General features: G+C 54.4%; 1 protein-coding gene across 1 annotated transcript in view; it reads right to left on the bottom strand.

Annotated features, from left to right (window-relative positions):
• The window catches only part of LOC122380839 (ankyrin repeat domain-containing protein 6-like), a 66,376-nt gene that overhangs the window by 25,264 nt on the left and 27,280 nt on the right, over positions 1-13,832 (bottom strand). The window contains exon 3 of the mRNA XM_043364337.1: positions 3,120-3,218. Coding sequence (XP_043220272.1) covers positions 3,120-3,218 — 99 coding nt within the window. The remainder of the gene's footprint in view (positions 1-3,119; positions 3,219-13,832) is intronic.

Genomic DNA, 13,832 nt, shown 5'->3' with positions numbered 1-13,832 from the left:
GTGCATGCGATACAGCATTATTTTCAGTTCATCCTCGTAAAACTTTTTTTGCTGGGCTTGGTTAATTCATTAAACGTAATGTTCAGTGGTAGAAAAAAATATAAAAAGTTAACCTAATTATAAGACATTTTGAACTGATTTTGTCTACTTGCTTTCTATGGCGGAATCGTCTAAAGATCTAAATTTCACTTTCCATGCAAAATGGATGCTCAACACCTAGCAATTTTATCGTTCCGCAAAATATTCAAAGAGCGTAAATATCGGCTGTGATTATCCCCCTTATAAAGTGTTACGGAGCGCTGTCTTTAACGATACTTTTGTCCACGAAAAAATGTCTCGTGAGCCATGCAAATGCACTAATCGTAATCTTTGATGAATTTTCTGTCGACTTGTATGCGTTGTTTTCCAATTTTCGGAAAAAAAGTGTCTTTGAGGTTTCGCGAGGCTAGACCGGCCCGACCGCCTACCGTGCACCCCTCCAAGATGTAATTATACATTTATGAAAGTGGACAGAATTAAGTCGTCATTTATGGTAAAGTCATCCATATATTATCAGTGTATTAGGTATGTGACGTTTGTCGAGGATTATATAGGTACAATATATCGGTATAATCAGGTCAAGTAATTGGGAAACATCATTATTCAACGATGTGTATAGAACATGTGAAACAAAGGAAATTTTTCAATAGCATTTAGTGCCGTTGAATATGAAAGAGCCAGAGGCAAAAACGCCGCAGCCCCACGGGGTGAGAGCCGGGTCGGTGGACCGCGGAACAAAAACGACACGGTCCCGGTAATTAATGAGCTGAGACCGCCATCGAAGCCGGGCGGCTCTCTTTTATGTGGCTCGGGTTTTTATCGTCCACGCGGCCTCCGCCAGAAGAGATGGGGAGCGCATCAAAAGGGCTGATTATTCAATAATTCCCTTCGACTGTGTGCTGAATGCCACTGTTACGGGAGCTAAGAACTGGAGAGAAAGACACGGATGGAAGCAGACCTTCACAACTCAGGAGCTGCGAGCTACCTATCGGATCGCTGCAGTCCATTAGTGAACCACAAACAATGGACCCCATTAGACCGACAACAAACGAGCTGATTGTAGCTAAATGGCCTGCGATGTCTACAGCTACGAATTTGTTCGGAGTGTCAAAGGCCTCTCGGCTGGAGAGTCACACACTGACGAGCTCACCGCTTTAGAGTTGGTCAGGTGAGATAACAAACCCTCAACACACGACAGCGGCGTCCGGATGACTCGGCGCAGGATCGAGCGCAGAGCTGAGCAAACAATGTCATATAGTCGAGCCGAGGCCCGGCCCACTGCGGGCGCGAAACGTCTCACTATCCCGGCCATTTATGACACCACGGGATGAGACCCACTTCTAACACTGAACCACGGTGATGCCGACTGCCGAGGAAGACATCGCGGCGCTGCAGGCGCCCCGAGGGGTCGACCATACATGTCAGCGGGCTGCAGGCTGAGCACATATGTGGCCGCCGGGCCGGGATGGATGGCGGGGCTCGACCCCAGTCGGCCTGGTACCGGTCTCTGACCCGCGGCATACTGGGCGGCCAACTCAGCCTCGCCACCGGGTGCAGTTCGGACACCGGGCGGAATTCGGACACCGGGAGCAGTCCAGGCAGCCGGGTGCCCCTCGGCAGCCGGGCACAGTCCCGGCGCCTGGGAACAGTCTGAGCACCGGGCGCCGTCTCGCCACCGGGAACACTCCGAGCACCGGGAGCACTCCGAGCACCGGGAACACTCCGAGCACCGGGTGCAGTTCGGACACCGGGAGCACTTCGAGCACCGGGTGCAGTTTCGGCACCGGGAGCAGTTCGGACACCGGGAGCACTCCGAGCACCGGGAGCAGTCCGGACACCGGGCGCAATTCGGACACCGGGAGCACTCCGAGCACCGGGTGCAGTTCGGACATCGGGAGCAGTCCGAGCACCGGGAGCAGTTCGGACACCGGGAGCAGTCCGAGCACCGGGAGCAGTTCGGACACCGGGAGCACTCCGAGCACCGGGAGCACTCCGAGCACCGGGTGCCCCTCGGCAGCCGCCCAGCAGCCGACCGCAGACCGCCGGCGTTTTTGCACAGGCCGTCGGACAATGGCGGCGCCCCGAGCTGGAGCGTGCCCGCTTTTTGTCGAGATGACGCGCCCGTGCGAGCGGCGGCGGCCGGCGGCCGGCCGGTGTCCCGGGCGGCCCCGTGTGTGGTCCGGGGGCTGGAGATCGGCCGCAGTGGTGTCGACATGGGGCGGCCCGCCGGCGCCACATATAGCGCACCATGGTCGCTCCGCCCCCCGCCGCCGTCGTGTCACTGATGTACCGCTGCACAGTGCACACTGTCCCATCGGCGGGACCACCGGGCTCGCCGGCCCCGTCCCCGAGTCCATCTAGCTGCAGGCTGCACTCTGCATAAGACCTTGATAGCTGCAACGCCATAAATTCCGCATCGTCATTACACTCACCTCCTATGATCCGTGTAAGACATTATTATAATTTCATCTCACAGGGTGGTGGTTAGTTTCACGGTCCGGGCGCAGGGAGGGCTCTGTGAGGCTGTGCTATTCTGGGATCTGTCGCGCGCGCTCCCTCGCTTTCTCGCTCTCTCCGCCAGTCTGTGTGCTGGGGTACGACACTGCTGTCCTCAGTGGCGCGGCTCGGTCCATTAGCTGCCGTCTGCGGCTGGACAGCGGCCCGGCCGTGTGTCCGACGAGTACCACCGCTCCCCGACACACGGCACAGCACCGCCGAGCGACTGCACCGGCCGGCACGTCCGACCGTATCGCCGACAGCGCTCGGCCGTGACGGGCCGCCTCGCCTCGCTCACACGAGATCCTCCCTCTCTCGCCCGGGACTCTCCCTCTCCCACACGAGATCCTCCCTCTCTCGCCCGGGACTCTCCCTCTCCCACACGAGACGCAGCGCTGGGTGAGAGGAGTGGGGGAGGGGGAGGGGGTTCTGCCACGGCTGGTGACGTAGTCAGTCATAACTGTTCCCAGCCCAGCTGGAGACGTTCCCACATATCACCAGTGCAGTCCGACGCTGCCCCTGTCACCTTTTCCGGACAGTGGGCCCCCACTCAGGGCCAGTGCAGGCCAGTGTCGCCGTCTCACCTTTTCCGGGCAGTTGGCGTCGCAGCCGGCAGAGAGGAGCGCGGCCACCACCTCTGCGTGGCCTCCGGCGCAGGCCAGGTGCAGTGCCGTCCTGCCCTCCTGTAACAGGCCGCGGGGGAAGGGGGGTCAGCGTCCAGCCGCGGGCAGCGCCGGCGGACACACTGCGGCGGATGACGCCTGCTGCAAGAGCCCCAGACGGAAACCAGACGGTACCGTGTCTCTGACCATTTCCGCCGCCCCCCCCCCCGCCGGAACCGCCACAAAAGGCAGCGGTGAGCAGCGCGGCGCCGGGCACTCCGCAGCGGCATCTCTGCAGCGACAGCGGACCCCGCTCTGACTGTGCAAAACTTTGCGCAAACGAGACCGAAGGCAGCCGATGGTGATGTCATACACAGCCCGCTGATGTATGGTTTGCAGGCTGCAAGAGGATTGGATCACATGAGGAAAATGCGCGCCTAAAGAAATGTTTGTTTTAACAAAAGTGCATCGAGCATAAGAACTTCTCACGTTAAGCATGTGCATGTCTACACGTGAGCGTTCTTTTGTAGCTTAGCCGGTGTTTTACGGACTTAATACGGCGAGCGGCCACAGATGTGCTGAATACCGTTGCTAGTAAATGATCCTTTTTATTGTGGGCTTTGTATGGTCACGAAAGCGCGGCGTCAGTTGGCTTTTGCCTGTCTGTACCAGTCTGCTGTCTGAATGGCCGAGCCCAGGCCTAAAGCACTCAGCTGGTGTAATTCGAAGAGCTCCGAAAGCACGCATGCAATTAGCGGCGCAGGCGACGGACAGAGCATCGATCGCATCGCGCATAGTCACACGGCACAAACTGAGTCACCAGTCCGGAGGAACGGGCTCACGCTACCGCTCCGCCACAGTCACAGACCTGCGTCACAGTCACGGCGGCAGCGACACAGTCACAGAGCCGAATCACAGTCACAGACCTGCGTCACAGTCCCAGCGGCAGTGTCACAATCACAGAGCCGTGGCACAGTACCCGGATCGCCGCGCTGCCCGGGGAAAGGCTGTGCGCCCAGCGCCCACCGCTCCGGTGCCCGGTCCGCGAGCGGCGGCCCGTCAGCGGTGATAAGTCAGCCGCGGTTTCACAGGCCCGGCGTGCTGCTCCACAGCAGTCGACCGGCCCCGCCACCGTGAAATCCGGCCCTCTCCAAACAGCACGCACCGCCGTCCGAGTCCTTAATTACCCCCGCGCCCAATGCAGCCGGTAAGAAGGATTTATATGCTAGGTGCTGCATTCTGCGCGCAATTCACAACAAGCTACCGCCGCGCGCGCCGTGCGCCGCTGCGCCGCTGAGCGAGCCGGTCGGCCTTTGACTGATGACGCTCCTACAGATACGGCGTCGTTAATGTCTGCATTATAGAGGCGCTGTCCATTTCTCAGGACAGATAGAATCGGCTGAGGCTGCAGCGCGGTGTTTGTCAGAATACCGTGATAAAAGTGGATGTGCGGGGCGGGTGTGCTTACCTGCCAGGTCCTGTCCATAACGTGGGTGACTCACTCGTAGGAGCACCCATAGTTTGATGGCTAGGCGAGTCTGGTCGCCAGTAACACTGGTCTCTAGTTCGCCAGGCATCAGTCCACGAGCAGAAATAGCAGTGTTTGCAGTGCACTGTTAGTAACGTGTTTTGGTCAGGCCTTACTAATTTTAGCGTATTAGCCATGGCCAAAGATTCAAGCAAATTAGTGAAAAACATTATTTTCAAACATGAATTCGCTTTGGATTTATTTCTTTCTGATTGACGATTGTCGGATAATTCTGCAGTAAAATCGATAATTCACCAACGACGGTTCCGCTTAAATCCGTAAATCCGTTCCGACTTCTCGGGATGGCCTTGGAGAAGACGTCCAGTTTTTGTTCTGGTCTCCGCGGCCGGGCGGTAGAGGTGCTGGCTGTGACGCCGCGGCCCGCGATAGATCACACCCTCTACATCACACCGGTGATAAACGGAGCGTCGGACACCGAGAGGCGCCGGTAAACGGCTGTCATCTGTCATGACACGGCTGGACCGGCCGGACACCTCAGCGGTACATTGGAGTTCAGCGGTGCGGCTACTGACGCCGGCTTCGGTAGAACCTATATCCTGGAGATATGACACCGGTCAGTTCAACCGGGTTCAGCGGTACGGCTACTGACGCCGGCTTCAGTAGAAGCCAGACACGAAGTTATGACACTGCTGGACCGACCATGCTCAGTGGTGGACCGAAGACGACCCTGAGTCGCTACTGACGCCGGTTGCAGTAGAACCTACACCGGTGGGTTTCCTTCCGGTGAGAAGGAGGGTCCGGGGGGGTTGGGCCCTTCCGGGACCGGTTTCCACCACCACATAGGAGAGGTCCCACGTAGAGCGAATGCAGATCTGCAATCGAGGCGACAACCACCTACAAATAAAATCGCGATCTTGAATATTCGTATTGATGCATTTTGAAACTTATGAAACTAGTGGATGCAAAACTGGTCATCAACGGAAAGTAAAAGGTCGCCATTATTTTGTGGTGCTGAAGCGAGCTCAAGAAAAGTTTTGGATGCCTGGTGAGGGGTCTGATGAGTGCGTCAGTATTGTACCTACTGCCTATCCTACCTCGCCGGGACAGGGAAGACTGATCCCGCACCACCGATAGATCACTGACGGTGACGGAGATGGGAGGGAACGTATCGAAGGAATTGAGATGCAGCTGGTAATGAATGGGCCGGAGGAAGGGATGGGAACCGGCGCCCGTGCGGATTGAGCACCCAGAGAGTGGCCGTGCCGCAAACGAATATATAAACTGGAGGACTGGGACGGGGCGTGCCAAGAAAGTAGACGTATCACTCTGGCTCACACAGGACCATACTGGAGAGCATAAAACGCTGCGCAGACGAGCGCGGAGCTGTCATCAATTACAGGGTTGGTCCTCCGAAAACTATACGGTCTCTTTCCCGGCGCCCAGTCTAAGGTGACCAGTAACTCACGGATTACATGTCTTAGACTGAATAATGTATGAGCATAAATAGCAATGACTGTCGGAAGAATGACTTAACCGATGGGTCTATCTGAGTAGGGCATTATCGCATGTAACGCAAGTAACGCAAGTAACGCACACCACTGCAGGACGGTGCGCAGTGGGTAGGTACTGATGGAAATCTTAGGCGCACAGAAGTTAAATCCTGCGGACATCCTGCTGGGGGCGGATGATGGAGAGTATGGCAGTGGGGCTGATGATGCCACCGCCTGGCTGCCTAGCTCCTATTGAATCGATTGAGACGCTCTGTAGCCTTATCAAACGAAATATATAATGCATGCTGTTTAGCGTGTTCTTTGTATTGTGTTGTGTTCCAAGAAAACAGTGATTCCAGAACTATGAAGCTTCTTGCGGAGGAAATCCCGAAAAGTGACGCGTTAAATATTTAGCACAACACTACACCGGCACCTATTCATAAGCTTCCTCTTGAGGAATAATCACTAGAACGTTTTCTATGAGGAGTTCGGCGCGGACCGACCTGCCGACCGACCGCTCTCTGCTGCAGCTGCCGGCCGGCTGACCGCTCTCTGCCGCAGCTGCCGGTCGACCGGCCCCGCTCTCTGCTGCAGCTGCCGGTCGACCGGCCGCTGCGGCGCCGCGGACGGCCTCAGTGACGGCAGCGGCAGTAGGCCGTCCGCTCGCAGCTGTGTTCCGCACCACTCGGCGGGGCGGGCGACCTCTGGCCCTCCGCCCCGCGACACGGGTCGGCACGGGCCAGCTCCGCCCAGTCTGCCGGCCGACACCGTGCACCGTCACCGTGCACCGCTGTGCACCGCTGTGCACCGCTGTGCACGTCCCAATACGGCGCGCCGGGCGGCGGGCGGAGCCGACTGAGCAGGGGAGGGGAGGGAGGGGGTGATCGGGGGCGGACGGCGGGCGGTAGAGCGCCGCTCAACAGCCCTCATAAAGTAGCGGCGTCACGTCCCAGTACACAGAGGGCCCACCGACACCTGCCAGCGATACATAACTCAAACCACTACACAGTACGCATCAGCGCCTGCCGGCGAGACCGTATACTCACTACCCAGTAGTGCGTACTTTACCAAAAACTCATCAGAAGCTTGCCGGTGGCACTCCACAGAAGAACCGACCAACACCTGCCACCAGCCAGCCTGACTCGGCTGGGAAGACGGAGCGACCCGCCATAAACTTCACACACACAATAGCGAGACGGCCGGCGGTGACCCGGCCGATGGCACTAGTTTTCACCCGGCATTGTGCTCATTTAACGACGGTCTACGACAGTGTAAATGGTCTTTACGGCAGTCAGACGGCAGTATACAGTAGGGGAGAGTGGGGCAAAGCGGCCACCCGGGGCAAAGCGGCCACCCATCGTTTTAGCCCTTCATAGCTAGCGTCAGTTCCAATTTATGGTTTTCAATTATACTTCTCTTCATGGTCGTTCGAATGAGCCAGACCGGGGTTTCAGACCCATCACCATTGTTCTGTGAAACACGGAAAAGCATTTCTTGCCAGGTTACCAACTATGTTTACAATTTTTAAATGTTAAGTTATTCCATAACCGTTTGGAATTTTTATAAGCGTTCTTGTCCATGCATTGCATGGTTATCGTACATGTATTCTACCAATTTTAATGTTTTTTACCCCACTAATAGCTAAGCTGGAATATTTTTGTCTCGGACGGTATGCGCGGGGCAAAGTGGCCGGGGCAAAGTGGCCACCCCCCAATTGGCCATGGGTTGTTTCCATCTGGATAAAAAACATTATTTATATTCAAATGTGTCGTCATGCATTCATCTTGGCCACTTTTCAGTTGCATGAGTTACCAAATAATGCAATTAAATGTTTTTTCATGAAAATCCTTCTTTTGTTTACCCACAGGTGGAAGATAATAAAGTCAGCATCCATCCTCACTTAAACCTTGTCACCATCAAATACCCTAGTCGTACATGAGGCAACTATTTTGTTTCTTATATTGGGACTTGAAAAGACGCCGGTGGCCGCTTTGCCCCAAGGTATGGGGCAAAGTGGCCAATATGCATAGGTTTAAAGTTTTGTCAATATATTCCATATGTGAACGCCTTTGGAAATAAAACGCAGTTGAAATAAAAGACAACTTACTAGGGATTACTTTGTTATAGATAGAATCTTTCCAAGTTTAAAAATCAAGCGTTGGCATCGTGAGAAGCGTTAGGGTGGCCGCTTTGCCCCACTCTCCCCTAAATGATATACGGCGGTTTGAGTGACACTCGAGTGTTACGACTGGCTATGACTGCTGTGTAGCATGTTACCTAACTACTGTCATGGTGTAATCTGAGCAAATAATTCAGCATGGGCCTGTTACGATAGTGGTATGAAATTGTATCTTCCTCTCATGGCTGCACTCGCATGGCGCAGTTCACCAAATCGTTTGATAGACGCCCACCTTAGCTGTGAGAGGCTGTGCGTGCCTTGTCCGGCGTCCCACTTACACCGTAATTGGTGAGGAGATGGCGGCGAATAATTACTCTGTGCGCGCCGCATCCGGCGGCTGACGGCGGCGGCGGCCACATTTTTACAGAGCTGGGACAGCGGACGCGGGCTCTGCGCGGCGGACGCCGCGGCTCTCCGCCGGCGTCCAGCGGCGCTGATCGTGCCGCCGCTCTCCCCACGCCTTTGTCGATCGGTTGTAGCGCAGCCCGGAGACCGGCCGTGCCGAGTCACCGCTCAGGAGCCGGAGGTAGCCGGGGGCTCTCTCGGTCGGTGGCGGTGGCGCCGGCAGCAGCAGGCGGCAGGGGCGGGTCGGACGTGGGAACTGGGCCGTCCGCCGCCGCAGACAACTCGCTCACGGCCGGGTCTGAGGGCTGGGTCTTTTGGCCGGGTCTGTATTCCGGGTCTGCCGGACGGGTCTGCCGGACGGGTCTGCCGGCCGGGTCTGTGGGCCGGATCTGACGGCCGGGTCTGTAGCCGGGTGTGTGGGCCGGGTCTCCGTAGCGTGGGGTGCTGATACAAAGCGCCGAGCCTACAGCCGCGGCCCAGCATATTGCATTCACAGAGGATTACTCACTTTGAAATCGGATTTTGAAATTAGACATGCATGGAAACCACACAGAAGAAATAAAGGAAACACCTTTATTTGTACCTTGAGAACACTTAGCAGCTGAGATTTAAAGCAACTCCATATTATACGGACGTGTTTTGGAATTCCAAAACCACGCGAAAGCCTTTACAAAGGAGATAATCTTCAGGCACATTTAGATTTGTAAACCAAACAGATTATGCCCTTCTTTACCAGCCACCAGTTCTCTGAGGATGCATTCAGAATTCAGGGACATTGTTCGATGAGAACCAAAGCCAAATGTGAGCCAGAGTGAGGTTCCGTCGAGCAGCTGGATAGCCTTTGAAGAGTTTCTGAGGAGACCAGCCACTCACATCCGGGATTAAAATCCGTTTCATCTCCATCATAGCAAAGACGAAGCAGCTGTTTGAAAACACACTTCCACTGGCGTCTACCGCCTGTTTTGTCGCCGTTTTTTCTCCATTGCATCGGCGTGGTGGCGTAATGCCGGGTTCCCACTACGACCGTTCAACATCGTAAAGTAAAATAACGGGAGAAAACCGGCAAGATCGGCAAAATCACATCATGCATTTTTACGATCTCTGCCGGTGGTGGTGGGAACCGGGTATTTGACACGTGTTGGCATTTGTAAGGTTTTGAAAGTTTGCTCCCCATGTTGGTCGGTTGGTGAGGTCGCCAAAAAGTTGAACAGTGTTCAACTTTTTGAACGTTCTTGAAGGTTTGTGCAGATATTAAATGACACAATAAGCATTTTTAGGCAGTGCATAGAGCAGGAAGCCCTTTTTGGGAAGTTTCTTGATATTCAAAGTGAGAAGACAAGCAGCAAGGCATGAAAGGTGGTGCATTTTTGCGGATAAAAGCTACATAGCTCTAATTATATACATAGATGTAGTCGAGCGCTAAGTGGCGATGAATAACGTAACTTTTCGGCAGGTATACCGTAGGTCTAGTGCAATTTATTCATTTACCTACCATCAGCGCGCTCTTCTGAAACTAAAGGCAGAGTTTCCGACAATCATGGCCACCGGCGTCGTCGCTCATTTATGATCTCAAGCGGCCGGCGACTCCTCGTTCAACACACCCAGCTTCCGCCGTCGGATCTTCACCGAGGGCCTCATCCGAGGCTCAAACAATCACAGTGTCTTCTGGATCAAGGCCATCTGGACCGCGCCATGTGATTGGGACGACCACATGCGAAGCATGTGATTGTCATTGGGCTGTCTGGTCCTTGTAATGCACATGATATTATAATTGCATTTATACAATTCTAGCATCGCCTGACGAGATGATGTAGTCACATGACGATGGTGACATGAGGTGACACTGCTGTAAGCTGAATGCCGGCTTCGTATACTTGTACTCGTATACTTAACCCTCGCATGTGTAGGGGGGGGGGGGTCGGATGGACCCCCCCCATGGTTTTTCGCGAATAACTCGCGTAAAAAGCGGCCGATTGCGACGAAACTTTCAGTACCCTCACATTGATCAATTTTACACCTACCCTGAAAATTTCATGACCCTGACCCAAATGACCTTTGACCTGTGACCTCTTCCGAGACCATGTTTGGCCGGAATCGCGATTCTGCGTATGTCGGCTCGCATTAGCCGCGCGTTTGCAAGCTTTTCGTGGTTTCAGACGTTCAACCATGTGATTTGATGTTGCTTCCATGCATTAGGGTGGGTGTCAAGGTCACCTGAAGGTCAGGACAGGTCATTGACCTTTGGTGACCTCGGGTGACCTCGGCTCACTTTTTCGAGCTGTACATGTTTCTAGGCTAGTTTTTGGAGCTGAGTTCGAATTTAGCAACCATTTGAACATTTACGAAGTAGTTTTGGTGCCTTCGTAACATGTTACGAAGTTGTCAGAGGCGGTTGACACGTACTACGAATACCCGTCACGATGCCTACTGGTTGACCTGACCTGACCTGACCCGACCTGGTCTAAATGCTTAAAGACATCATCTGTGATCAAAACTAACACGATATTCGTGATCAGCACCCCGAAAAACCCCTTAGCAGCCACACTTTACGACTTTTTAGCAGGTCCCGATTTTCCCGACTTTGGGTCATTGACCTGACCTGGAAGGTCACCCAATGACCTAGGACCTTAAAATTGGGTATCATCGGCTTCCTCTCGTCACGGGCAACACGCTCGTTTTTTCCGCGAAGCTCTAGCTCAATCAGGGGCCAAACGGCAAGCGGGGGGGGGTCCAACCGACCCCCCTCCCCCTACACATTAGAACAGGGGTCGGCAAATGGTGGGGCATGCCCCCTTTGGGGGTAATGGAGCCCCTCGGCGGGGGGTAATGGGTGCCTCTGAGAAAGCCTTATCTTAGAATTAATGTCTCCCTTGATGGGACAGACATCACGCCTGTTTGGTCTCAGGGTTCAAAGATCGAACGCTAACCGTCGCCCCTCTATTGGCGTTTTCATAACAGCTAACGTAAACGGGGAGGGGCCGGTCGGACCCTAGCCTCCAACATTCGTTGGACCCCCAGGGGTCCAACGAATTTCTCCCCCCATAAATTAGCGGCTGGCAAAACACCAATACGGGTGACGGTTAACTTCCTTGGCCATTGGGTGACTTAAGACTTTCAAAGGGTCAATGACAATTGTGTAGTAGATCTGATCAGCACCCGCTGTGCCTTCTAGAATTGAAATTTTATGACCTTCCATGATCTCAAGAAACAACTGCCTAACAAGTCAACAGTTATTTCTGTCAATGTATGACATGCTTTATGGCAGATAAAAAAAAATGATCGGCTCGAGGGTAAAATTGTGTCGTGATGCGACGTTTTTCCATAATAATACCCGAAATACCCAAAGAGTCACGGAAAGGTATGACATTTCAGTGAGCTCGGTTGTGTATGCAATGGGTGTCTGGTAGGGTGGGGGTAATGGCCCTGCCTCGCGCCCGAAAAGGGGGCACGACCCCGGAGGGCCTGCCGACCACTGCATTAGAAGCTGGCAAACGCCGCACACATGCGAGGGTTAAATCGCTGAACCTGTGTTGGCAAATTCAGCTGCATTGCAGCCTGCTTCAAACTGCTAAATGTTTTATCGAGGATTGCGATAATAAACTAGCTGTTAAGAAATCATCGGAACTTGCAATTTATCGGTTACAGCTTCCATTCACAGCAAAACCACAATGAGTTATATCAACTGCACACATTTTCTCTTCAAAAGTCAATAGATTGTCGTTATCACAGCTGTGAATGCTTTTCGCTGGCATTGTTGAAATATTTTTCAATGCTCGCGTACCTAATAAAACACGCCAATAAATTTAAAAGGTTTTCTAATTTTATCATTACTTCAGTTGCATGGGATCTTTTACCACGTCAAATACTTATATTCTGATTTTTTTTTTTACAATAGCTTACTGTGCCGATCCCTCCTTCATCATCGCTCCTCTCAACTGGCTTTGTCCAAGCCGTTTGCCGATGTCTCACGATGTTTCCCCATCTTGCCCCGTATACCAGATCTAGGGAAGTGTTCAACTTTTTTAGAAAAGTCTCTAGATCAACGATCTCGTCCGTTTCCTCCCGTTGTTGCAATTTACGTTGTTGAACGGTCGTAGTGGGAACGCGGCCTAAGGAGAGGAGCGGCGGAAAGGTGAGAGGAAACGAGAGAGGATGCGACCTCAGGTGGGGTGAAGGTGAGGTGAGGCAAGTTGGGCCGGTGAGGTGAGGTAAGATGAGGTGAGGTGAGGTGAGATGAGGTGAGGTGAGGTGAGGTGGGTCGCGTAAGAGTGAGGTAATAGTGGAGGTAAGACGAAGGTGGGGCGGGTGAAGAAGCAGCATAAGGTGAGATGGTAGTGAATACAAAAGGTGAGGTCAGGTGATGTGAGGTGAAGCAGACCGTCGGCTGCCGGTTCTTACCCCATGCAGACAGCCGCTGTGCCGGTCCTACTGTCTTGACTTTTCCGCCAGACACCAGAACCGTACATCATCCGGTGGACGTGTTCCAGACGACGTTTTTTCCGCCCACAGCCGAGGCGGAACTACGAGTTTCAGTTACCAATCGAGCGACGGTCGTGATTGGTCAATTTATTTTCGATTAAGGCGGTGAGAAAGAATGGTTCATTTGTAGGCCTGATTCCCACATGGTCTCGAATGAATCGCACGCCGGCCCAGTAAATGAAACACCCGGCTTTGCTGGGATTGCTGGGTGGCAGTCAGGCCGCTCGCTGTGACCTCGCTGTGACCCGGGCCAATGCAGGAAGTGATTCGAGCGGCGGAGCGGGCTGGACGGATTTCTCGGCCGCCGCTGAGGTCCGACTGCGGCCGCTCAGGGGAGTGCGAGCCGCGCGGCGCCGGCTCGACCGTGACCGGCGCCTTTGTGGGCCGTGTCGAACCAGCGCGGCGGAACCACGCAGTGGAACCACGCAGCGGAACCACGCGATGGAACCGTGCGGCGCCGGGGCGGCGACCGAGCGGGCCGGGCTTAACGGGGACACGCGGCCACTCCTGTCCCGCTCCATCGGACTGACACCACCCCTGTGCGGCTCCATCGGACTGACACCACCCCCTGTCCATCTCCATCGGACTGACCTGACACCACCCCCTGCTCCATCGGACTGACACCACTCCTGTGCCGCTCCATCGGACTGACCTGACACCACCCCTGTGCCGCTCCATCGGACTGACACCACCCCCTGCTCAGTCGGACTGAC

This window comes from Amphibalanus amphitrite, unplaced genomic scaffold (genome assembly GCF_019059575.1).
Source record: "Amphibalanus amphitrite isolate SeventyFive unplaced genomic scaffold, NRLGWU_Aamphi_draft 000108F_arrow, whole genome shotgun sequence".
NCBI lineage: Eukaryota > Metazoa > Arthropoda > Thecostraca > Balanomorpha > Balanidae > Amphibalanus > Amphibalanus amphitrite.
The sequence above is the reverse complement of the archived record's forward strand: the minus strand, read 5'-3'. Positions and strand labels throughout refer to the sequence as shown.